Genomic DNA, 27,904 nt, shown 5'->3' on the forward strand with positions numbered 1-27,904 from the left:
AGTAGGAATTATTTCTTTATTTCTAGCATCATGCCTGTGGTATTATATGCAACGTAGTAAGAATAATACAGATTCATTGAAATATATTTAAATATTGACTGAAGAGAATATTAATCTTCAGACACCAGATATACATAGAACATGGTTCACATTCTATGTGAAAATGTGGTATCCTGGTATATGTTCTCCCTAGGTATTTCTTTGGTCTCATATTTGGAGGTTGGGTGCCAGAGTGCTTCCAAGTAAACTTTTAAGTACTACTACAAATAAAGATAAACAGGAATTCGATAAAGCTGGGAATTTGTATAACTGTCCTTTTAAGATTTTAGTTTTATACCATGAGACCTGAGAAATTTCAGATTGCATCTCAGCATCATTGCATTCTTACAGCATTAACTTCATTGAGATTGGATTTTGGGTGGCTATTCAGAATGGACGGATATGAAAGATAGTTCCAAATAGCTGATTGAATTGGCTTTATCAGATTGGTTTTCATATGTAAGACTTATTGTTGTTATCAACATAGCCTGATTCTTCATTTTGTATTTTTAATATTATTATTGTAAACAATTCTTCTGGCAGTAATTATCTATTAGTTTAATGGGATTCAAGGCTTTAGGTGAGTTTTTTTTTCTTTTGTTATCAACTTATTTTTATACCAAATAAGAATGTGTCTTAGAAAATATCTAATATCTCTAACCAGTTGTTTACACATAAGTTTTAAATGAAGAAGCCAAGCTCACAACCTTATTTTTATTGTTTGGAAATGGAATTTCTAGGAAAATAGAATTCTAACCACTCAGATTGTGGCAGCATTATTTGATAGAGGCATTTGGAGCTTAAGGGCAGAAGTGAGATCATGACTTGAAAAGGCAGCTCTAGTCTGAGAAGTGAATCTGGTGAAAGAGCTGTCAGTGTACAGAGGGAGTGTATTTTGTGCTCAACTGTGGAGGAGATGGAAGAGTGTTAACCACGATAATTAATCCAGGAACTGTCCTTAATAGCTCATGGATTATGATGGTTTAAGCTTGAATTTTGACATGTACTAGAAAACTAGTATATAGAAATGTCTTTCTATTAGTTAACAGAATAATGAGTATAAAATGTCAGATTAAAGGTTTTCTTTCTTGAAAATGGTTGGCTATATTTTTTAATTATCCTAAAATAATTCAAGTCAATAATAGAATATAGGATTTGACATGCTGGACCCTCTCCAGCTTCTATTATTTTGAGAAAAGCTGAGATATCTTTACCTTTTAAATAAAGCTGCTTTGAACTTTTCTTTTGATGAGGGAATTGGTAACTGATGGTCCTAGAGACTTTTAAACACATAAAAACTAAGCTATTCTGTATTCCAGTCTAGTTTAGGTATATCTGGGCATTAATAGCACAGTGTATTTATGAATTTTATTGGATCTGAAGGATGAGTTTATAAACTCTCCTCTAGGATGCTTTTCTATTTAAATATAAAATTGCTTGTAAAAGATATTTGTATGGTTTCACCTATGTTCTGTCTCTGTTATGTGTTAACTTTGATTTTTTCAAGGTATAGGTTGGCTAGTTCCCTGATTATCCAGAAGCACTTTTCATCTTGTCTGTAGTCTGCTGGGGTGTTTTCAGAAAGGATGCTTTATCCAGAAGACTGAATAGAATATATTGTATTATGTAAATAACCAAAAGTTTCTTAAGGAATTCAAGGTACCTGCAAGATGCTACATAAGTTAATTTTATGTTGAAAATAGTTTGCATTGACTAGTGGTTGGTACTAGTGTTGGAGCAGTCAGGGCTCAGTAGCAATACAAAATAATCTTATTTGGTGTTTGCCATTCTAATTCAATCATCACGGGATTACATTTTGCCTAATTTTTCAAGAAAATATAAAGGTCTCTTGGGTAGGAAATGAGGAGAAAAGGCTCCACCTTTGTTCCAGTTCCCTCCACTCTTAGCATTTCTATTTATTTTTATGACATTGGGAATGATGAGTATTAATTCCTGAAATACTGTTTCAACCTCACATTGACTGAAATGAAATAACATCTGTTATATTAAAAAAATAGTTGACACTTCCAATTTACATGATGGCTGACTAGAGACCATGAGACTGACTCTCAGTTTCCCATTAAAGCTCATATGAAATGTAGAAGATGATGAACAATTGTAGGAATACCAAAACCTTGGCTTGACAGTCAATGTATTGCCACAATCTAAGATGTCCACGAACTACAAAGCTGATAGAACTGGTCTGAAAAATGCAATTACTTGCTGATTAATGATAAGCAGTTTGAAATAAAAGCAACCTGCATGTCTTTTAAAGCAAGTATGGAGAATGATTCCTTTTCCTTTTCATAATGTCTATCCCCAAGGCTTTGAAATTCTGGGATTATATTAACTAGAAAGTGAACAAATATTTTTCTATTGGAAGAGTGCTACTTTTGAGGCTATTAGCAAGTTATGTAGCTTTTGTTTTGTTTTTCTTATTCCTCCCTGACTAAGGTCTCTGTTGACCAATCTTCATTTAATTGACCAACTAGATCAACTGATTCTTTTCATTCCTTTTCAGTGCCCATGGCAATGTGGCCTTGTAGCTAACAGGCTGTTAGCTAGCAGGCCAATGCACTTCCCTCCCTCCAGTCTTTCAGTTGTGTGATTATCATGAATCAGTTATTTATTCCTAAACAAGTTGTTCTTGTTATTTTTTTCTCATAAACCATTTTATTATGCTGATGAATTATGTAAAAACCCTTTTTTATGAAGTTGAGGACTTTGGAAGTATTCAGCAAAGGTGAGTCACTGACAAATATTGGTGAGATGATTGCAAAAGATTTGGGAAGAAATCATAATAATGTAGAAGCAGCCTGCATTCAGATTTTCTTAATATTTTTGAGTTTAAGTTCTTGCTATACTTTAGAGAAACCTAAGCTTGGGACCACAGAAGATTATCACATGTTTGGTTATGCAGAGAATATGACAACTCCAATTACTGGTTCCATAGTCAAAGCAAAGGATTTGTATATTTTGAATATGATACACATATATATTACATGGTAAAGTAAAATATTAAGAATAACACATATATATCATAATGATTTTCTACTTTAACTTTTATTTTCAGGTCAACTTTAACTCTTTCTGTTAATAGATCTATTGCCAGCCTTGATCACGTTGATGAAAGGGCTTCCACTGTGTCCATATTTTGCAATCAGTTTGGAGACTAAATCTGCCAGAAATAAATAAGCAGGAACAAGGGAACTTAGGATAGATCATTGAGCTAGGAAAGTGCTCAAGGAAATTGCTGTTGGTGGTGGCATGGGCCAGAAGAATACTGTGATATTCTTTGTTGAAGAAAGAAGCCTTCCCCTTGTTCAGTATCAGAGCCGGTATAGAAGACTAAATACCAATCAGGCACAGCCACCTTGGATATTAACCTTTTGGAAACTTGCAGTCAGGCTGGATCTATGCATGCGAGCCTATTATTCACTCTTTTTCTCCATCACTGAATCCTCTTTACATCCTTCATGGCATTATTAACAAACTGGCCATGTCATTTATTCCTTATTGTCTGCCTCCCTTGCTAGAATAGCAGCTCGATCAGGGCAGAGATTTTGTTTGCTTTTGCATCCCCTGACAAATACCTGGCACAAAGTAGGTGTTCAACAAATATTTGTCAAATAAACTAACTCTACGTAAGAGAAGGACTTCAGCTAATATCAAAATAAAAAGGACCAAGGGTAGTTTTAGTAAACACAGAGTCTAGGTGAATGTCTACTTCTTTGAGGATAAGTGATTGAAAGGTTATCATAGGAGAGCTGTGAAAAAGCTGTACAGACTGATTAAAAAATAGGGTGCAGCATGATGACTCAGAAGAGTATCTTATTAAAATGATTTATTACATAGATTAGATGAAAATTTTTTTAAAAAAGAGGACCTGGAATTCTCAAAAAGTTTTGAGTTATAATCTCTGAGGAATATGAAACAAGGTGAAACACTGAAACAAAAAGATGACAAAGAAATGAAAATGAAAATATTTGAAAGAGGGGAGGAGTGAGATAAGGAGAGATTGTTGGAGGGGCAATAACAGACCATCTTCACTAGTGATGCTGAAGAGTACAGCTGACACTGAAAGAAGGTATAGATGTGGAAAAAAAAGTCCATGAGATACTTTTTTAAGAATGTAGACAAAAGGAAGACAAATGCCAACAATGAGAAGAAAGATGATGATAGGTATGGAGGACAAGATTCCAACAAAAGAATTAAAAAACTTTAGGAAAAAATTACAGCAGAGGCAATGATCAAAGCTATAATTGATGAAAAGTTTTCTGAGCTGAAAAGGCCTCCCTTTATAGATGAAGAGGGATGAGTGCTGGGTAATAAAAATGAAAAAAGAGCCACCCCGAGTACACCATGGTAACTTAGTTCAATTAAAAGGAAAAAGGACATATTAAAAAAGTGCCCAGGCAGAAAGACGATATTGTATAGTATAGAAGAAATGCTAGACTGACTTAGGAAGACTATAAAGTTTTGAAATAATTTTATACTCACAGTTTTCTCTCATATGTGAAGGTAGTAGAGAGACATTTTCAGATATGAAAACACTTACAAAACATACCACAGGCACACTTCCCATATTTTTAAAAAAATTTTAAAAATTTCTTGATGAGTCAATTCAGCCGACTGATAGATGAATTAGAATTAACAATTAAAAATAAAGAATTAAAAAGGCATTGAAAGCAGTTAGACATAGTGAAATCTAGATCATTATTGTCAATTTTATTGTCATACTAAAGGTAGAAATGTCCATTTAGTTTTGATAGAATTTAACAGCACCGTGGATCTGTGGCTTCAGGTTATGTTAATGCCTGAAAGAGGTGGAGAGGCAGGAGCATATAAGAGATCCTAAATAATAGTTTTTCATCAAGAAGAGAAAAAATACCAACTTCTGGTGAGAGTGATATTTCCTATTCCATTGCCTTCACTTACTATCAGTGTACTGTTAACTCTTCAAATATCTGTCTCTGCTGAGACAAGTCTTCTAAGTTCTAGACCCACAGGTCAAGTGGATAGCTCTCTTGGGATGGCCCATTAGCAGCTCCACTTCACCGTGTTTAAAATGGAACTCCTCTTCCCTGCTTGAACCTGTTATGTGATCCCAAGCTCTTTCAATTTTAGAGTGACCAGATATGACAGTTTTTTCACTATTGGCCTCTTTCACTCTCAAAAGTGCATTAGTTTGCACAATAAATTATGGGGCTACCCTGATCATCTTCATCTTTTCACTTTCAACTAGTATCCAAACACATGGTAGACCTTTTCATTCTGTGTTTTTTTTTTTTTTTGACAGAGTCTTGCTCTGTCGCCCAGGCTGGAGTGCAGTGGCACTATCTCAGCTCACTGCAAGCTCTGCCTCCCAGGTTCATGCCATTCTCCTGCCTCAGCCTCCCAAGTAGCTGGGACTAGAGGTGCCCACCACCATGCCTGGCTAATTTTTTTTTTTTCTTTTTTTTTTTAGTAGAGACTGGGTTTCACCGTGTTAGCCAGGGTGGTCTCGATCTCCTGACCTCGTGATTCACCCACCTCAGCCTCCCAAAGTGCTGGGATTACAGGTGTGAGCCACCGTGCCCAGCCTCATTCTATTTTTCAAATGTGTCTCAAATTTGTCCACTTCTCTTCATCTTCAGTGCTACTACCCTGCTTCAGACTCCCCTGGGTGACAGGTAATAACCCTGTGACAGATGTGCCTGCCTCACATATTTGTTGGAGGGGTTAAATATGGTTATGTGTATGAACTTCATAGTATGGGACCTAGTGCTTAGCAGGCACTTAACTAATATTAGCAATGATGTTGTAACTTAGCTCAAAACCCTTCTTTTTTCCTAAGGATAAACTCTAGACTCTTTAACGTGGCTTGTGTGCCTGCATTTTTATCTCTCTCGCATCATCTCTTGCATTACCTCAGTCTGCACTATGTGCTCCAGCCCTACAATGACTCTCTTCAGAGCACAACAATTCAGAAAACTATCAATTCTTGGACACTCCATTTTTTGTTGTATTACCTCTACATCTTTACTGCCTGGGGGTAAAAAAAAACGAGGTCGGGCGCAGTGACTCGCCTGTAATCCCAGCACTTTGGGAGGCCGAGGTGGGCAGATCACCTGAGGTCAGGAGTTTGAGACCAGCCTGACCAACATGGAGAAACCCCATCTCTACTAAAAATACAAAATTAGTCGGGCATGGTGGCACATGCCTGTAATCCCAGCTACTTGGGAGGCTAAGGCAGGAGAATCACTTGAACCCATGAGGTGGAGGTTGTGGTGAGCCAAGATCACACCATTGCACTCCAGCCTGGGCAATAAGAGCAAAACTCCGTCTCAAAAACAAAAAACAAAAAACAAAAAAAACAAAAAAAAAACAAAGAAAACAAAAGCAAAAGAACCAAACCACAACAAAAAATCTCCGATATTGGCCAGGTGTGGTGACTCATGCTTATAATCCCAGCACTTTGGGAGGCTGAGGTGGGTGGCTCCCCTGAGGTCGGGAGTTTGAGACCAGCTTGGCCAACATGGCGAAACCCCATCTCTACAGAAAATACAAAAATTAGCTGGGTGTGGTAGCATGTACCTGTAATCCCAGCTACTTGGGAGACTGAGGAAGAGAATCGCTTGAACAGGGAGGCGGAGGTTACAGTGAGTCAAGATTGCACCAGTACACCAGCCAGGGCAACAGAATGAGGCTCTGTCTCCAAAAAAAAAAAAAAAAACCACCTTGGACTTCACCTCCAGATGCACCCGAGTGTACACACACAGACATGCACATGCACACATACACCATTTGCCTGATACATTTCTGATTGTCTTTTTGGACTCAGCTTAAATGTTACATCTTCTGGAAACTTCGTTGAGATCCTTGAAGCTAGGTGGTGGTCTCATATGCCTCCATGGGACTGTGTGTTTACCCAGTAACTGCCTGCGTAATAGTCCTCTGAAGAGACTTACTATAAACCTCTTGCAGATATGGGTTGGTCTTGTTCATCATTCCAAAATGGTGCCTATCAAATCTTTAAGGAAAGTGACCTACTGCCAGTAGCATTTGAGCTAGGAATTGCACTGGAGGGAATCTGTCATGCACAGAAAATCATATATGGAGGTGGAGAGAACTTTGGACAAGGACATGCATTTCAGCTTTGTTTATCATGTGAACAAATATTTTAAAAGACTTAAATGTTTATCAGTAATAATGAATTGGTCAAATATTCTACATTTATGAGTTATATAGAAAGATTTTTTGAAGATGCCTAAATTAGCATTTCTTTTTGTACTAAAGAGAACATAGGGCTGGTAAGTTCTGGGATTTTAGCTTAAGTTTTTATGAAATCTGTGTTTTCAAGTTTTTTGGAGAAAATGAAGATGAGTTGTTTGAAGTTATGAATGGTTGAGTGAAATATGGAAGAAGTGCTTGGTACATAGGAGTTATTTGCTAAACTAATAACTAAAAATTGGAGGTGGAGAGGGTGAAAATTCTGAGAAAAAGTCATGTAATCATTAGGCAATTAAATAATTTATCCATAGTGATTAACCCTTATGGGAAAAGTTTTGATTTAGAATCATCTTGCATTAATCATTTTCTTCTTTAAAGGTGAAGTTTTTTGTACTTGTTGTCTTTCCTTTGTTACCCAATATGACTTCTTACATGTATAGTGTTTGATTTTGTATTGCACTGAACTGCATACAACAGAAACCTTATTACAATGGTTTCTGAAGAAAGCCTTTTATTATTATTATGGACAAGTTTCAAGGTAGGTAGTCTAGGGCTCATGATACGTTCCATGGTGTCATCAAAGGTCCAGGCTGCTTTTACCTGTTAGCTCTGCCACTGTTAGTCTGTGGCTCTTGTTCTTGTAAACTCAGGATTGTTCCTGCTTCTACATACATTATATCTGTGTTTCATCCAGAAAGAGGGATGATGAGCAAAGGATGAAGGTCATGGCAGTTGGGATAAACTGAGGACTCAGTAACTTTCTCAGAATTTCCACATACTGGAATTCTAATTACATGTCATTGTTCAGAACTAGGCCACATGTCTGCATCTAGCATGGTGAAACAGTTTTTTGTTGTTGTTCATTTTGATTTTGTTTTTTAAGCTATGACTGTTGCCATCCTAAATAAAATTGGCTTTTTATCAGTAAAGGAGAAAGTGATAATGGTTGTTGGGTAGGAAGGAGCAGCATCTGCAAATTAGATTCATTAACTAGATCAAAGAGCAGCTACCAGATTTTCTATCAGCTACTCTTCCTTGGTCACTTCAGCTCAGGGACTGGAGTTGTGTTCTGAACACTCTAGGAACAGGTCTATACTGAATAAATCAGTAATGGTGGTTAGATATTTCTTTAAAACGTGTTCTCAAGACTTAGCAGTTAGGTAGGAAAATCATAGCAAACACAATGAAACTGAAAAATTTTCTGCATATTCTAAAACCAAAACATAATTAGATGCTGCAAAATTAAAAATTTAAAGAGATAAAAGCTCATAAAATAAGAGCATATATATCCAGTTGGGATTTGGGGTATTTAAATATTAAGAAAATAGAATATTTATTCTTAAACATTTCCTATTTCTTTGTAGGACTGTGTGGGCCTATGTTAAAATATAGTTCCTTATTCTTTGATGCATACATTCATTCATTCAATGACAGATTTACTTTGTATTTCTGTCTTGGGCAGCACTGTACTGGTATGTGTTCATATTTTGTTGCCTCTTTCATTTCTTCTTGATTCTTTCTTGCTCAGAACCTACACAGGCAAGGTCTCTTTTCTAAGTGACCTGTAACTTATACTGTGCTGTGTAGACTACCCATAAGACAAACCCTCAGTGCCTTACCTGAAATCTTCAAGGGTAGATGTATGTGAGGGTTCAGAATTCTTTTTAATTTTAGGAAAGTACTGTGCATGTGTGGCATATTATTGCAGAGTCTCCTTTGAAATTTCTGAATGTTCTGATCAAATGGGATAAATAAAGATTCCATAAAGCTTCATGTCAGTTCTGTTTAGATTTACCACCAAATGAGTTATAAAAAAGCTTTTGATTTTTTCAGAGCTTTTTGGATTTCACAGTTTAGAGATTGTAGATATGTAGAGTATTAGATTGGGAGAATTATGAAATTGCTTAAAATAATTAGTAAGCTTCCTAAAAAGATGCATTATAGCAGAAACCATTTTGACTCTTCTAAATGGCATTGATTGTTACTATCATCCATGCTTGGGTGCCTCAGCTTTTCTTTGTTCTGATTCCCATCATTTCAAAAATCTGTTAAAAAATGTCTGTCTCTCAAGAAATCTTTGCTAGCTGAGCAGTGCTCTTCACTCTTTTGTACCACATTCTCTAAACATGTAGGTGTTTAGGTGTTGACTTTTTTTTTCTTTGCAAGAATTCATTCCTTGACTTTACTGAGCGTTGTAGCTTCCTAATTATACTTCAAGCTTCCCTCGTCGTCAGAATTAATTTTTTCAAAAAATTTGTCATTCTATTCTTGCATCTCCTAAAATAATGCTTTTTACAATTCTTGCATCAGGCAGTTTAAAGTTTATGATAGGCTACCTAATACAATATAATTAAATACATATTTTTACTGTCATTTAGAAGTTTGAAGAAAAATGTTTGTCATTAGGCTATTACCAGTCTCACACATTGATTTTTTTTTTTGTTTTTTTTTGAGACGCAGTCTTGCTCTGTCGCCCAGGCTGGAGTGCAGTGGCGCGATCTCCGCTCACTGCGAGCTCCGACCCCCCGGGTTCACGCCATTCTCCTGCTTCAGCCTCCCGAGTAGCTGGGACTACAGGCGCCCGCCACCTCGCCCGGCTAGTTTTTTTGTATTTTTTAGTAGAGACGGGGTTTCACCATGTTAGCCAGGATGGTCTCGATCTCCTGGCCTCGTGATCCACCCGCCTCGGCCTCCCAAAGTGCTGGGATTACAGGCTTGAGCCACCGCGCCCGGCCTCACACATTGATTTTTAAGTGATATACAGTGTGGGATTTTGCCTTAGTGCTTTAACAGCATAGGATTTTAAATCATTGTTTTCTTCAATTTCACATGAACTGTAAAAGAATCTTCCTTACCAGGCCCTTATACTTTAGTCTGCTGTGATTTTGTTTTTAGGTACAAAATTCTTTTAGATTTTATTTGTGAAAGTGATTAAACAGATAGATTGCATTTAAAGTTCTATTTTTTATTTTTATTTCTTGAAAAATAAGGGTAGAGTAGCTTAATGTTCAGAGACCACCTGCTAAATTGCCTGGTTAGTCTATGTTTTAATTGATTTTTTATTTATATTTTAAGTTGGACTTTCTTAATTAACTAATTGCATGGTTCTAGTTTATTGTCAGATTATTATACAATGAATTCAGTTTACAAAGTGTGTTTTAATTGTGTGTTTTTTGTGTGGTAAGATTAAAGTTATTTTGCTTGTTTCTTATAAATAACATCTTCATCCATCAAGGACCATAATCAGGAAAATGCAGAAGATGGGGAGGAAAAACAGGTGCTCATATATATAGAATTATGATGAGATATTTTGGTATATTAAAATATGAAGGCAGAATTGGCATGGGAAGTACCACATATAATGGATAAAGGATTATAATAATTTCTAGTTAAGATATTTGGAAATACATAACTATGTAACTGAAGAAAAACTTTGAAAAGAAGATGAGGTGGTATCAAAGAATAGCTGGCGTTAGTTTTGGTGTGTTTACTAGATAATATAAATTTTGAATGATTCTGTTTTGCTATTGCTGTAGCACCAACATTTGAAGTTGTATAAAGTACTATGAAAATGTTAAACTAAATATCTGGAGTACGAGTGATTTTTTAAAAATGATTTCTATTGGAGTGGGAGTAATTGATGGTTACGTGAGATTCCTTCAGTAGCTTATTGTTTTCAGTTTCTTGCAAACTTAGTTCTCTGTCCACTTTCCATTTCTTTTCCTCCCGGTGGCCATCATGTCTTCTAAAATAGTAACATAAAGCTAATTATTAACCCAAAGCAGTTCAGAACATAAACTAAAGTGATGTGGCATATTTCAAAGTCTTCCACTCTTCTGAACTAGATTTTTTTTCCTTCTAAATGCAGATTAATAAAGCGTGCACAACAAGAGGAACAAGGAAAAGGATTTTAGTGAAGGTATCCTGATCCTGAAAAAGTCAGGGAGGGCTTCAAGCCCATCTTGGACTTCAGAACACTTCACAACTTTGTGGTAAAAGAAACATTTTAAGTAGAGCCTTTGGACTTATTTATTTCATCCTTATTCAGAGAGTAGCACTTTATTTTTATTTTTTATTTTTTTTAGGCAAGACAATTGTGTGTGAAATCGGGTTACTTTTCAAACTGAAACATATCTGGGTTTCAGATTTGTCATAGGTACTTAGTCTATACTCAAAATATTACAGGTAGTTGGTTGGCTTGTGTGTTTTTATTTGAAATGTGTTCTTTTATCCCTTGTGACATTGTGTTTGCGTTCACCGTGAGTGATGTTTTCTCTAGTGTTTTGTACCTTTAATCGGTTCATTGGGTTGTATAGTAGGGAGTCTTTCCTAGGACCAATATTGTTTCTAAAAATACTTCGAAAGTAGAAAGTGGTTTGTGTTTTATTGTTTTCATATTTTTTACCAGTTATATGATGGCTTACTAATGGGAAGAGATGTAGCCCTAGTAAAAATTTGTTGTTTCCTCCTCTATTCACCTGGAAACCTCACACAGGATAGATTTCATTTGTCAACACAGATACAGAAAGTGAATACAAACATCTTTGCCATTTCTGTCCTAAACAACAAAACAGTCTTATTTTACTGTGTTAACTTTGTAAGATCTTTTTTATTTGTGAAAATTAGGTTGTTTATGTACTATGTGTTCTTCCAAAGTTACAGAGTTATATTCGTTGGAGAAATGAAATTTTCTTCCAGTAGATGAAAATTATATTTTGATTGAACATCATTCCTTATGCAGTCACCCATAAATATAATGTCTTTTGCTGTTTTTTCAGAAAATGGCTACAGATGTGATTTCTGAATTGACAAGGAAATAGAACATCTTAATGTTTTAGGTAAAACAGATGGTATTTTTGTTTTAGGCAAAACTCTCTCAGAGTGAAAGCAACTTAATTGGTGACAAGACTCTTGGGGTCAGCCAAATTAGATACAATTTGTGTTTGTTTCTTTTTGTTGCTTTAATATCAAAAGTTTTAGAATACTTGGAATGTTTATTCTTTTGTTGACTTTACTATTTTCTGTTGTGTACTGGAAATAGTTGTAAAATTTTTCGATCTTTATAAAAATTATAAATCCACATATTTATTCTGCTTCGGTTATATTTATGGTCTTAGAAGTGCTTTTTGCATTGTGAGAAGTCCCTGAAATTTGTAGTTCTACTTTTCAGGGTTAACATTATCATTTGTAGTTTTGAGTTGCATTTGCAACTACAAATTCTGTGGATATTGATACCAACTCTGTTATTTCTATGTCATTGAGCTCTAGGCAGATCTCCCTGTCAGATGCCTGGAATTTCTGGAGCACAGTGTTGTGAAGGGAGCCTTGCGTTGAGAGTTAGGGGACTGATTCTAGCTCCATCTTTGTCACTAACCAGCTCATATTTTTGGAACTTCAGTTTCATTTGCTTTCTATAGTTGGCGGGAGTGTTAAATAGGTAATCCCCGAGGTCACATCCAGTTAACATTGGGTTTTTTGGTCTAAGTATTAATCATTTATAAAGCATTCATTTGGATAAACACCAGGAAAGGAAGTTTTGAGGAAGAAACTACTCTGAACAATAACCAAGTGTTTCCAGTAACTGGTACATAAGATAAAGAATCTGTCTTCCAAAATATCTCCAGTATTCCAAAATGAAGACTATTATGTAGCAAATTTTCTTTTTACCACCTCTTACAGAAATTCAGAACTGAGTAGTGAAAGAACCGCTTGTGTTTTCATCATAGCAACCAGGGGAAGTAGCCTAATCCTCACCTCCAGGAAACATCCTTTACCCCTGTCTTGCCACTGCAGGTGGGGAGGCTTTGGAGTGAAGGTTCTCTGCTGGGGTGAATATAGAGCAGTCTGATAAGACTGTGTTCAGAGAGACAGCGGGAGGGTAGTGGGATTCTGAATGCTCCAGTTGCTGCATCAGTGCTTCTGGCACATGCACCCTGACTGCCTTACCCACTGGAGGGAGACAGCAGGTCACCTTCCCTGCCTCTGACTGCCTGACTGATTCAGTTTGAATCCTGGCTATACCATTTCAATGGCTACATAACCATGAGTGGGATACAGAACCATTCTATGCTTCTGTAAAATAGACTTGTAACTGTTTGCTCAGCACTGTTTTAAGGCTAATTAAGTGCTAGCTGTTGGTATTACTATCATCATAGTTGCTATAATTACCATAACATCAGAAAAACTCTGCCAGTACCTAAGTCATTTACTTAAAGATAGCAAAAATATTCATTTAATACAATTTTATATTTGACTTACTGCTTTGTCTATTAGTATTATAGACAAATATAACTCTCTGCCCATCTGCCCATTTTCTTTTTTTTTTTTTTTTTTTTTTGAGACAGAGTCTTGCTCTGTTGCCCTGGCTGGAGTGCAGTGGCGCGATGTCGGCTCACTGCAAACTCCACCTCCTGGGTTGACGTCATTCTCCTGCCTCAGCTTCCTGAGTAGCTGGGACTACAGGCACCCGCCACCACACCCGGCTAATTTTTTGTATTTTTACTAGAGACGGGGTTTCACCGTGTTAGCCAGGATGGTCTCAATCTCCTGACCTCGTGATCCACCCGCCTCAGCCTCCCAAAGTCCTGGGATTGCAGGCGTGAGCTACCGCTCCTGGCCGCCAAGTAGTATTTTCTAACATATAGCTTTCTAGAATATTTACTTAATAATATCATATTTTCCTTGCCATTCTTAGTTTAGAAACTAAGAATTTATTAGTAATATTTTGTGGAATTCTTGCATTTGAGGAGAATAAGGTATTTGCAGAAATCGCTTAGTTGCCAACAGCAATTTTAGGTACTGCGGTCATACTGTTTTTTGAAAGACAACTTTATATTTGCATTTGATCATGCAACATGCTTGTTTACTTTCCTTTTGAATCTTTTCCTTGGACAAATGGCTCTCCATAGGATGATAGGTTCATAATATTTTTGTCCATGATTTTAAGAATGATTTCTCCTAAATACAGAGAAAGGTGTGAAATAAACTTTCGTGTGTTAGGAAGGTTGGGTAGCATTTATGTACTACTGTATCCAAGTAAAATTCTAATTTTTATTGCTGAGAGAGTGTTCTGTACCTTAGTGTTGAATTTTTTTTTTCTTGTTAGAGCAGGCCATATTTGTTACTTAACCAGCTAGTAGCTTCCAGAAACCGTCATTTAAAAATTTTCCCTTGGAATACAGGAGAGAGGGCAAAGGGCTAGACCCACTTCATTTAATCTTTGCTTGGTCCCAGTTCCAAGGACCCCAAGCTCTTCTTGCTTGTTACTCTTTGCTCACCTCCCTTCTGTTTTCCAGGACTCAGGATTTTCTTTTATATATCCTTGGTGGTATGAAACTGGAAGTTAGTCCTCATTTTCAACACGAATAGTGTAACCTGGTGTATTAGTTTCCTGTTGCTGCTATAATAAATTACCAACAAACTTAATGCTAGTAAAAAACACACAAATGTATTATCTTATAGTTTTTGGGGTCAGAAGTTCAAGATCATTTTCACTGGATTAACAAAATATTGGTAGGGCTGTTTCCTTCTGGCGTCTCTGAGGGGAGAATCATTTCTTAGCCTTTGCCTTTTCTAGAGATGACCTGCATTCCTTGGCCTGTGGCCCTTTCCTTGTACATCCCATCCACTTGCTTTTGTTGTCACATAGTCTTCTTCTCTGTTGGATCATCCCTCTAATAAGGACCGTTGTAAATACATTGGGCCCACCTAGAAGCCTAGAATGAGCTTCCCATACCATGAGCTGTAATTTAATCACATCTGCAAAGTGTTTTCTGCCGTATAAGGTAGCATTCATAGGTTTTGGAATTAGGACATGGACATCTTGGGGTCATTATGCTCCCTATCTTACCTGGAAATCTGATTTTTAAATTTCCAGTGGAAAAATTGATCTGTCTGTTTTCACCTTTCCTGCCTAGGCTATCAACTTTAAGCTATCTACTTCGTCTTCCTGCTTTGAGCCTTCACCTCTTAAATTCTTTCTCCACCTGGCAACTAGAAGTAGGTGTTAAAAAGGAAAATTTAACCATGTTAAACCTTTTCCATCAACTTCACAAAAAGCTCCAAGCTCCTTGTAATGACTAAAAGACAACCCACTCACCACTATGACTTGAGTTTTATCTCCTTTTCTAACTTCATATAATTGCATTTTAGAGGTTCACTTTACTGTGTAGCTTCTAGTGGTAGTGGCCTATATATCTTGAAAATAACATTATTTCCTGTATATCTGTGGCTTTATAACTAGAAAGGATTTGCCTGCTTCCTTTGCCCTTTAAAAAATTTCTTTGTTTTTGATGTTATTGTTCTGAATTTTTCTAATAAACATGTAACTTCTTGTAGAATAGTGTTTATACCCAAAGCTACTAAAAGGATTTCTAGCATATTCACTGATAACCCTAGAACCTAGAGGAGGTAACTATTAATAACAGTTTCTTTTTAGAATTTTATATATTTTTATATTTCACTGATTATTATTTGTATGTAATTCAGAATATTCTTTTGTATTTAATAATGCAAGATTTTATTTAAAAAATCTTTATATCTAATGAGTATTAATATTCTAATTCATAAGTATACTTTTAATCGTTAATGTGTTCCCTCAATTTAATATTATATTGATTAGCTAATATGTTTGGGATAGTATTGTTTAGATATTTACATTGTTTAGCTGTGGAAATAGTTAAAATATTTTTTGTTTACTGTATTTCTGTTTTTCTCCTTACACTAATTTATTTATTTTTTTTGAGACAGAGTCTCACCCTGTCACCTAGGCTGGAGTGCAGTGATGCAATCTCAGCTCACTGTAACCTCCACCTCCCGGGTTCAAGTGATTCTTGTGCCTCAGCCTCCTGAGTACCTGGGACTACAGGCACGCGCCACCATGCCAGCTAACTTTTTTATTTTTAGTAGAGACAGGATTTCGCCATGTTTGCCAGGCTGGTCTCAAACTCTGTACCTCAGGTGATCTGCCTGCCTTGGCCTCCCAATGTGCTGCAATTACAGACATGAGCCATCACACCTGGCCTCCTTACACTAAATTTCTAATAGTAGGAATCATTGGATTAAAAGACAGACTATTTTTAAGTTATAGTGTTTTCTGATTATAAAATTATAAATGCTAGATAGAAGAAATGTATAAAGTATGAAAAATAATTATAATGCTACCACCTAACAATAGGTATTGCTAATATTTTGGTAAGTCAAGTTATTTTTCTCTTCTTTCTTGCCTTCTTTTATAAGATGATTTTAATATTCTTTCAGTATTTACATAGAGAAGCATAGGTGACTTATAATCTAATTCAAATTATTACTTTTGTGTTGTTTTATGTTATCATTTATATTTTCTTATATATTTACCTCTCTTTGTGCTCTTCATTTTTCCCTGCAATCTCATGTTTCACTCTGTGATTATTTTCTTTCTGCCTGAAGACTTAATACTTCTTCCAGTACAAGTTTGCTGGTAACCCATACACGGTTTTTATTTCTCTGAAGGCATCTTTATCACTTTCTAAGGAAATTTTTGCTGGATATAGATTTTTAGGCTGGCAGTATTTTTTTGTTTCCTCACCACTTCAAATATGTAATTCCATTTTATCCTGGCTTCCTTAATTCTTTTGGCATGTCAGCTGATGATCTTATTGTTGTTTCTTTGAACAGTGTAATCTTATTTTTACTGACTGCGTCTCAGATTTTGCCTTTTCATGGTGGATTTAACATGACACACCAGGTGTATTTGCTTCATTTGGGAATCACAGAGTATTTTTTGTATGTGTGGGTTAGTCCCTTTCTTTAGTTTTGGAAAATTCTCAGCTATTGAGATAATTCTGTTGTGCTATTTTCTCTTTTATTTCCATCTACACATATCCTATTTCACATATTAGATCTTTTCACTGAGTTGCCTGTGTCCCTAACATTCTTTTCTGCATTTTTTTCACCACTTCAGTTTGTATATTTTTTATTGACTTCTCTTTTGCTGAGTTAAATATATTTATTCTGCTGTTGTTAAAGACATCTGTGGAATTTTTAACTTTAAATATTTATCCTTTAGAATTTCATTTGATTATTTTGTAATATGTTCATTTCTATGGTAAAATTCTCTATCTTGTCTTCTATTCATGTTTTTCTCTTTCCTTGGACATACTAATTATGATTTTAAAGTCATGTCTGCTAACTTCAATATCTGGGTCATGTATGGTTCTAGTTTCTTTTTTTTCTTGGTGTTTAGTCATGTGGCTCTGTCTTTGGTGATGCCTCTTAATTTCATATTGAGTACTAGACAATTGTGCATAAAATTTAGAGAGACTTCTAGAAAATTTCTTCTTCTAGATAGATATTGTTCCAATCAAGGACTGTGTTAAATTGAGACTGATTTATTCAACCTGTTGTTCACCTGGCTTTCTAAGTAAGTTTTCAACTAACAGCCTGCTTATATTCTGTAGGCCCTATCCCCTGGTGGGTTCTGGAATGTCATGAGATGTCTCTGCTCTACTTTTCAGAAGCTTTCTGTTTAGGTTTGAAGCTTCCCTTTCTGCACAGCCTCAGTATTTGGCACTTGTCGTAATGAAAAAATCAACTGTGTACCTGAAGCCTCCCAAAATCTCCACAAAATGCTCTTTTGACCTCTGTTCCCCAGTGATTTCTTCCAGACTTTTCACTAGGTTTTGCATGGAACTCACAGCCTCTCCCTTGCTGAGAACTGGCATGCCCCAGAGTGAAAATGACTGCCGAAGGCTGGTCATTTTTCTGAAGTTTTTTCCTCTCCTCAGCAGTTTTCTGTTGCCCTTAGGCAAATGATTATTACTGTTTTTATCTGGCTTTTCTCGTTGGCTAGTAGAAGTGAGAGCTCTCATTTGTTGACAGCTACTCCATTTCCCCTGGAAGTGGAAACATCATTTATTTCTCAACTTCAATTTGACAAAAGTAAAATGCTCACCTTTTTTTTCATTTGAGTGTTTATATTTCTGTTGATTTGTAAGAGCACTTTACAAGTTTTACTAATTTATTTATTTTTTTTTTAGTTTTTGTTCTTTAATCTTATTTTTACGATAGAAAAATTTTTAGGTTTTTGTTACCAAATCTGTCAGCCTTTTACTTCATTGTATTTTTCAGTTATGGCTGGAAAGACCTTTTGTACCACAGATTATATATTTATTTTTTCTACTAATTTTGTATCTTTTTTATGTTTGAAAATTTACGTTTATCTGGAATCAGTGTTGGCATATTGTTTTAATGTATCTATGTAACCATTTGTCTTGCTCATCTATTATTAAGGATGTATATATATTATAGAACTGTTTTGCCCAGCTCATGATCATTTTCCTTCCCTCACCTTTCTTTGAAGAAATGGAATTCCATGGGATTTTGGTTGGCACTGCATAAGACTTATGAATTAATTTTGGGAGAGTCGTGCTTTTGCATTATTTTAGTTTTCTTGTTTAGGAAGAGATATCTCTTCATTCATTTTTATGTTCTACTAAATGACTTTTTTTTCATTTTCTGCATATATTATATATTCTTCTCATTTTGTATAAAATTAATTTTCTATTTTGATTGGTCTCCTGGTAATTCTTAATCTTCCTAACTGCCGTGTGTGTGTGTGTGTGTGTGTGTGTGTGTGTGTGTGTGTGTGTGTCTGTGTCTGTGTGTGTCTGCATGTTTGTGTATGCATCCCATGACATGCTATACATACCTTTGTCTTATTGCCTACCCTGTTATATTGAACTTACCAGTGTGTTTCTGTGCCTCCCCCTCCTAGACTGTAGGTACTTTGTTGACTGGGATTATGTGTTCACATTCATAAGTTTGTAACTACACATACCATACAGCATCTTTCTCTCCTTTCTTTGCTTGCTTTTTAACTTAGCCATAAGCCATATTGTTACTTTGAATGTGTATTCTCACCACTACCATGTTATCAGAACTCTTGTTTCAGGATATCTGTATTATCACATGTTAATTTCCTTTATTTAGATTTATGCATGCCTTACACAAAAAAAGGATTTATGCAAGCTCATTGAACTGGGTTTGTTAAATCGTTCACTGTACTACCCAGTGTGATGATGTACCAGGGTCCTTGGTCACGATACCATGAGGGTCTTGTAAGGAGAAGGAGAGAAGTGAATTGTTATTGAGATTCTTTTTTGTGCTTGGTCTGAGCTAGGTGGTTTTCTAAACAGTTTATAATTCAACATTAACAATAATCTTGTGTCTCGATTTTATAGATGAGGATATTAAGTCTTGGGGAAGAGAAATAACTTATCCAAAGCCTCTGAAACTCTAAGTGACATGGTGGGGGGTTTGAATGTGTCTGACTCAGGAGTGTCTGACTCAAAAGCCCAGGAATCACACAATTGTGATTGAAGATCTAGTATAACTCAAAAAGACACTCTTAGTTTTTAATGTCTTGAATTTTTTCCTGCTAATATGGTAAGCATTATATTTTAAACCTAGAAAACAAAATGGAATATATCAAAAGAACTTCAGATCTAGATTTTGCAACTTTTGTTAACATGTAAATTCATATGTTTCCATATTCAGAATACTGTATAAAGCTTAATATTTTTCTTTAGGTTATATTCCAGTAATGAGGCTACTTAGAGAAGATGAATGCATTCTTGTTTGAAATTATTTTTTAATATGTTGTCATTCATTAAGAGTCAGACAAAATGAGCTCTAGTTTTTGCTTTGTTCTTAACTTTCTCTGTAATCTTGAATGTGCCATTTTCCCCATCTTTACAAAGGGATTAATTTTATAATTTACATTTTTGAAGAATTGAAAAGCACTTTTTAAGGAATTAAAATAATCAAAATGAAACTGCTCTGATAAAACTATAAAGCCCCACATTAGTAGATACTATTTACAAGTAATAAATTATCCTAGTGGCATTTTTCTGCACTGATCATTCATTAACTATTGAACATTATTCTGTGCTAGGTACCTATGGTAAGCACATGAAATAACAGTTAATATTCTTATGCCTTTTGGTGTTTGCTTAACTGGTTTTAAAGTGCACTTACAAAGAACTTGAAACAATACATATTTTTTTAATCTTCCTACACAATCATAAAAATATGTATGTGGCTTTTAAAATGCTTCCTCAAATATTGTTTTTGCTTACTTCATGCAGTGAGGTCATAAAATGAACTCCTTAGTATATATTGCAAGTTTTTTTCTATTCTGGTGTTCCAGTATATAAATTTTCTTTCACAAATACAATATACATGAAATGTAAATAGCTTATTGCTTATCTGAGCTTCCTGAGGAGTGAGACTCTCTAGGGATACTGGCATTGCTGAGGAGAAAGTTCTTCACATGTGAATTTGGAACTAAGGGAGTTTGCACAGGAAACTTCAGCTGTCACAACTGTCACAAAGATCCTTATATGCCTGGCCTGTGAGTGAAGTAGTTAAGAAGATGGGTATGGGGGTAAAATTGCATTCTAAGCCCTATTGTGGCACTTTTTAGCTGGGCCAATCTTGGCAACATTCCTGCTCTTGTTGAACCTCAGTTTCCTTGTATGTCCAGTGAGAAGGATGAAAGATTGCACCTCACGGGTTGCCCATGCAGGCTTGAGGACCAGCCCAGGCATGCAGGATGCTCTCTGAATGATAATTCCAAGGTCCATCTGACCAAGGGGCATGTTCCTTCCACTTTGTAGTGCAGCCAGTCCTAGAAGGAAGCCTGTGTGGTCCTAGTGTGTTGTTCACATTTTAGTGAGCACTGATTAGATTTACTTCAAAGAGAAAACTCAGTATTCCATAGTTGTCTTTTTAAACATGCTATGAATTGCTTCTGTGAAAGGAGTGAAGGAATTTTTAGTATACTCATCCTCAGTAGAATCTTCAAGGACAGCCACATTTACACTGGGATTCTTCCATAAAGTGATTCCCAGTTTGATATGAGCATACAGGTGTTCTTTCATTTTTCTCCATTCCTTTTTCTCCAGTGAAAGTAGATTATCTTCTGCCCTCTAATTTGATTGGCAGGTAACATATGAGTGCTTTTTCTTCATGAGGTGAGAGTTATTCCTTGTATATGGAGAACTGAGATAATTGCTCATAACCCTGAATTATGAGGGCCAATGTCACAATGAGAACTAGGAGGCTGGACGTGACTTGGTGACAGATGATATGTAAGAAGCTAATGCTGATGTGGTGGAAATTGAGAAGAGAAAAAAAGCACTGAGCTTCCAGCTAAAATTGAAATTAACCCTCCCCATTCTGAAGATATAAACATAATTCTTTCGTTAATATGGATCAAATATTGTTAATTTTCAGTAAGCGAGTATGATATTATGATATGATACTGAAACCTGTTGGTTTCATTCACAACTGGAGGGCCTGAAAGCACTCATGTTTGGGGATGTTGGCCATATAACAAATGTTGGACTACCAAATGTGATGACAATGAAAATTAAGTTAATTTATGATGGTGTACTTATTTCTAAAGGAAATATCTATATATGATCATCCTTTCTCTGTACTCTACTTAAAATGTACATAGATAGGAGTTTGTGTGTCAGATAAATTTGTACTGTGATGCACATAAAAAACATGCTGTGAATCTCTGTTGAAAATAATTTTCTTAGTGCAGCATTATACTCATTATATACTCTACACATTTAGTTTTTGAATAGATTCCTGGTATGATAATTACATAATCATTCAGTACAGTAGAAACATCATTATGGTCATATACTAATTAGCTACTAAAATGAAACAAAATAGAACCTAGTTCACAGCTTATTATAAAAAGTGATTTAATAGGGTACAAAACCAAATATATGGTTAAAATTATTGTTTGCATTAAGTATGAGTACTTTTTTTTCATAGAAGGAATTAGTGTTCTGGATGCTTATTATCTAATTTATTGTTTGGGCACACATTATAGTATCACAGCCTTCATGACCTTTGGCTGTAGTGGAGCACCCAGAGAACATGCCAGTAGGGATTCTAGGCTTAGTGTGCTTAGGTATATGTCAGGGCTGCTACAGAATTAGGAGATTGGCCAAAGGTTTCAGGCCACCATTTTCTCAAGTTCTTTAAATACTAGCTCCATAAGCCTCTGGGAACATGGGTTTCAGTAGTAAATCACTCATTTCGGGAGGTCTGGTTTGAACATCTTTGGTGCAGAGAATGAGTGATCCACCACTATTTTTCTTCCCCAGTGCACCTTAGAAATATAGGACAGTCCCGTTAGTAATAATGAATCCTGGCAGTTGCAGTTTGCCAGGTGTGTTTGTGAATGGGGAACAGTCAGGGGAAATGTAATCTCTGGTAGGAGGGCTGTGGGTGGCTGCAAATAGGTTGAAAAATCTCTGAGGTAAGTCTGTTGAGCATACCCCTCAATAGGGCATCACCCTCCCTCTCCTTGAGAATTGCTTCTGTGCGTAAAACGGGATTTTATCTGAGTACTAGGAGGGTTCAGTACTCTTTGTAAATATGTTTGTGACTGTGTGGTTTCATCTGTTCATCTCTTGTATACATATGGAATCTCAGTGAACAAAAGTAATAACAAATTAGGTCTTGTTATCCTGACACATACTATAAGCCTAATAGGAATTAGAGACATTCTTAATGTCATCATCACCTTTGGTATCTCAGAATGTTGCTTTAACATAATTGCTTCTGATGAACAATTTATAAGTCTGGTGTCACGGATTTTGTGTTATATCCTCTTTCTTTTCCTTCATTTTTCCTGTTGTCTTTTTTCCTTTTAGTTTTGGCCCCTGTAAGTATTCATTTTATTTCTTAATGAACACTTTGTAATGCAGTTAAAGCAAAAATATATAGAACACATATGCAGGATGGAAGAATACTGGTAAGCTTGGTGCTACCATCTATAGCTACAACGTATTGGGGGAGAGGTGGTTGTTATCCAACTATTCAGTGTATTCCTGCAGTTACAGAATTGTATAGGAAAACACAAATATTTCAGATCATGAAAATATGCACTAGTGAATCAGTGAGTTATATTATTAGTCCACCATTTGTCCACCATTATTTCAAAGAGTCCACTCTTTGAAATATTCTTTGATTTATTTGAAGACAATATGATGCAAATTGATTATAAATTATAAAATTATAAACTTTGCAGAGGATGCAGATTTCATGAAGTCTGCGATGTTGGTGGTCTAGAATGTCTCTACTCACAGGCGAAGCCATGAAAGAATGAGAATCTGGTAGAGTTATGCTAGTAAGAAAATCAAGGCTGTTGGGTACCTCAACGGAGAATTATTTGAATATCAGAACTGGGAGAGGATTTTAGGAAAAAATAAAGTCCTGAAATATTTTTTTTCAAATACAGTTTATTAATAAAACCATCATGTAAAAATTAAATGTTATGTGAAGGATGTCATAATATGCTGGTATAAAATATTGGAAAAATTGTGTCCCAAATTTCAGTTCATTTTTGTTTTTGTTCATACCAAAAGTTACACGTAGTTGCAAATATTGCCTAAACTTATTTTAATAGTTTGCATTTTCCTTTTTCTACCTAATCCCAATCAATTTCTTTTTCACCATTACTTACTATAAAAATTGGGGGCCCTATTACAAGTGGATTCGCTTCAAGTTACCTTTTTTTAGAATTAACTTTCTTTAATAATAAAGTCCTATTGTATATAAAATACGTGTGTGAATTATGTGATTCTCCACATATAGCCATACATTCTTAGTGGTCTAAAATGAATATTAGATTTTTACCTGGAACTAATTGTGACTAAATTGCAAACAAATTGTGAATTTTTTTATTCGGTGAGATTAGGTAAGGATCAGGGTATTAGTTGTATGGAGCTGATTCTTTTAGATAGATGAATAAAACCGTATTTATAAAGTCTTTTTCTGGGATACAGAAAAGCTTTATTACAAATCTATGAATATCTTGCATTAGTAAAGCATTAATTCTTTAGAAAGGGCTTCTGAATCATTATTTAATTACCCTTTGTACTGTGTGATATTTGTTGTGATGAAATTGCCTGTTCTCTGAAAGTTCTCACAGAATGTTCCTGTTAATTCTTCTCCATGAGTTGGCTCTATGACTGTCCATGAACTAAAGTATTATGAAGAGTATGAAAAACATTAGCCGGGTATAGTGGCATGCACTACACCTGCTACTCCCAGCTTCTCAGGAGACTGAGGTGGGAGGATTGCCTGAGCCCAGGAGGTTGAGACTGCAGTGAGCTATAATCTCACCACTGCACCCCAACCTGGGTGACAGAGTGAGACGCTATCTCAAAAATATGTATGTATACGTATATGAAAGAAGTACAAATATTTTGAGATCCAAATAATGAAGCAGCTGTTTTTGCAGGTACCTTGTGGTCTATAATCCTTTAGAACAAGACCGAATCTCGGTGGTCTCAGTTTATGTGAGTTCCCCCACGGTGCAAGTGTTCTCTGCTTCAGGAAAACCTGTGGAAGTTCAAGTCAGTGCAGTTTGGGATACAGCAAATACTATTTCAGAAACAGCCTATGAGGTATGTTGTGGCCATAGAACTTAAGGAGGCATTGTAAAACAAACCTAGCCAGTATATAATTTATGTATGTACAGTAGCCCCCATTTAGCCATCATGTTGGTGTATGTGAGGTGATGAAAGTTGTAAATACCGGAGAGTTTAACTGGTGGGTTAAATGACACTAAAGGAAAAACGATCCTGTGTTCCCTAAAATGTTAATTTCTTTTGTTAGTGTATATATTGTGTCTTATTATATATTGTTCATATGTATATTGTATATCTTTGTAAGGATGTATACTGTTTATTCTAAGGTGATGCAGTAATTATTAGTCATAACATTTTGAATGTTTTGGTCTAACTGAATTTAATGACAATTATGCATATCGAAAGTGAGATAAATACCACCCTTAATAACTTTGGATAGTTTTAGGTTTTCATTGCAAAGGTGACATAACACACCATGGAAGATAAATGCCCTAAAATAATTAAGATGCTGCTTTTTAGAGACATAATTGTGGAAAATCTGTGCTCAATAGGTGTTTTTTGTGCCAAAGTTTCTTAAAATAAGCAATGTTAAACTGATCACTGTACCACTAGAAAGGTTAAACTTTTAAAATCTGGAATGCAATTTAAACTGCACTTCTGGAGATACAGCCATAAACTAGGAACTCTAAGAACTGTTTCTGCTTGACAAAAGCTATTGCTAGCTACTTTTATTATTATTATTATTATTATTATTATTATTATTTCGAGACAGAGTTTCACTCCTGTTGCCCAGGCTGGAGTGCAATGGTGTGATCTCGGCACCCTGCAACCTCCATCTCCCGGGTTCAAGTGATTCTCCTGCCTCAGTTTCCTGTAACTGGGATTACAGGCATGTGCCACCACGCCTGGCTAATTTTGTATTTTTAGTAGAGATGGGGTTTCACCGTGTTGGTCGGGCTGATCTCAAACTCCTGACCCTGTAATCCACCCTCTAGCTACTCTTAAATATGCATAATCTTTTAGATAGAAAGGTAAACTAGAATATAAATTTTGGTCAGATTTTACAGGAAGCTTTCCATCTAGAAAATGGAACCATAGCTCCTGGAAAGGAGGGGTCATGTCTTTTACTGTGTACATCCCCCATGCTCTGTTCAGTGTCTGCTGAACTTCAAGCATTTGATTGCTAGTGCTGACTGAACTAACTTGTTTAATATTTATATTATGTTTATCATTTTTATATACCAAAATATCATAATATTGCAAAAAAATTAATAATTAAGAAATGCCATTGTTGTGAAGCCCTTACATTCATGGAGAATTTCCTTCTCTAGGCTTTCTAGAGTACAGCCAAACAATTGAGAATGATAATGCAGGTTCACATATTGGATAAAAACACTAATGCTTTTGATAGGCCTACCAACTTTAGGTTATTAGGTTCTCTGGATAAACTGAGATGTGTATGGTTTACCCACAAGATATCAAACATTTATAGAATATTGTTATACAGCCATCCCTTGGTATCTGTAGAGGACTGGTCCCAGGACCGCCTGGGAATAACAAAATCTGTGGATGCTCAAGTTCTTTATATAAAATGGCATAGTACAGATGATCCCTGACTTACAATGGCTCAACCTAGATTTTTCAATTTTATAATAGTGTGAAAGTAATGTGCATTCAGTAGCAACCATACTTCAAGTACCCATACAACGATTCTATTTTTCGCTTTCAGTACAGTATATAATAAATTACATAAGCTATTTCTATTTAGTATAAAATATGATTTGTGTTAAGTAATTCTGCCCAGCTGTGGGCTAATGTAAGTGTTCTGAGTACATGTAAGGTAGACTAGGCTAAGCTGTAATTTTGGATAGGTTAGGTGTATTAAACACCTTTTTGACTTAACGATATTTTCAAATTTTGATTGGACATAACCCAGTCGTAAGTTGAGAAGCATGTGCATTTGCATATAACCTACACACATCTTCTTGTATATTTTAAATTATCTCTAAATTACTTGTAACATCTGATACAATGTAAATGCTATGTAAATAGTTATTATACTATAGTTTTTATTTGTATTTTTTAGTTTTTATTTTTTCAAATATTTTTTATCTGTAGTTGGTTGAAACTGTGGACATGGAACCTGTGAATATGGAGGGCCAACTGGATTCTGTTTTTAAAAGATATGATAGTTTGTTGGTTTAAATGGTTTGCCTCTTAGTAGATAACATTTATCTTGAATAAATTCCCTTCCCTATCTTTTAAAGATCTCTTTTCGAGCACATATACCACCATTGGGACTGAAAGTGTATAAGATTTTGGAATCAGCAAGTTCAAATTCACATTTAGCTGATTATGTCTTGTATAACAATAAAGTAGAAGATAGAGGAATTTTCACCATAAAGAATATGATAAATACTGAAGAAGGTATAACACTAGAGAACTCCTTTGTTTTACTTCGGTTTGATCAAACTGGACTTATGAAGGTATGTTCTAAAATTCATAGAATGCTTATCGTTTTTGCTACAATGTGTGTAGATTAATTAGGCAAAAGGGGAAAAAAGTCTTAAGTGGAGCTGTATCAAATACTCTTGAGTAAAAGAATGCATAAGAAGCTTTTTGCACCTTCATTGACCACTTGCTGCTCACATGTATGGTGTGTGGGTGGCGCTCCTCCATGGACTGTGTGTCACTGGTCCACAAGATAAGTACAGAAATTGTTTTTTTAAATTGCCATATACATAGAACCAGATGCAACATGCTTAACATCTTAGTGGTGAGTGGCTTATTATTATTTTTTTAATCTTTAGCAAATGATGACTAAAGAAGATGGTAAACACCATGAAGTAAGTGTGCAATTTTCATGGTATGGAACCACGATTAAAAGAGACAAAAGTGGTGCCTACCTCTTCTTACCTGATGGTAATGCCAAGGTAAGTGGTACTGATGAGATGACAAATGGAATAAACACTTATTGAAAAAGTATTGAGGAAAAAGATAAGTGAGTGTCATTATTTTATCATCTGTTGATTTATTAGGGATAGATGAACTTTTGGTTTCAGTATTATCTATCACCTTATTGATACTTAGCAATTTGTGGTCCAAAGTTAGATAAATGGTTGGGCACAGTGGCTCACACCTGTAATCCCAGCATTTTGGGAGGCCAAGGAGGGTACATTGCTTGAGCTCAGGAGTTCAAGACTAGCCTGGGCAAC

At 35.6% G+C, this 27,904-nt stretch overlaps 1 protein-coding gene across 5 annotated transcripts in view; it reads left to right on the forward strand.

The window, feature by feature from the left end:
* Positions 1 to 27,904, forward strand: part of MAN2A1 (mannosidase alpha class 2A member 1) — a 175,565-nt gene that overhangs the window by 99,149 nt on the left and 48,512 nt on the right. For 4 of the 5 annotated variants that reach the window (XM_005557492.4, XM_073994016.1, XM_073994015.1 and 1 more), the window contains 3 exons: positions 24,560 to 24,725; positions 26,957 to 27,175; positions 27,500 to 27,622. In XM_005557492.4, the coding sequence (XP_005557549.1) occupies positions 24,560 to 24,725; positions 26,957 to 27,175; positions 27,500 to 27,622 (508 nt within the window). Of the gene's footprint in view, positions 1 to 11,119; positions 11,244 to 24,559; positions 24,726 to 26,956; positions 27,176 to 27,499; positions 27,623 to 27,904 lie in introns of all 5 variants that reach the window. The other variant, XR_012414002.1, reaches the window with a different exon arrangement.

The sequence above is a fragment of the Macaca fascicularis genome, chromosome 6 (assembly GCF_037993035.2).
Source record: "Macaca fascicularis isolate 582-1 chromosome 6, T2T-MFA8v1.1".
In the NCBI taxonomy this organism is placed as follows: domain Eukaryota; kingdom Metazoa; phylum Chordata; class Mammalia; order Primates; family Cercopithecidae; genus Macaca; species Macaca fascicularis.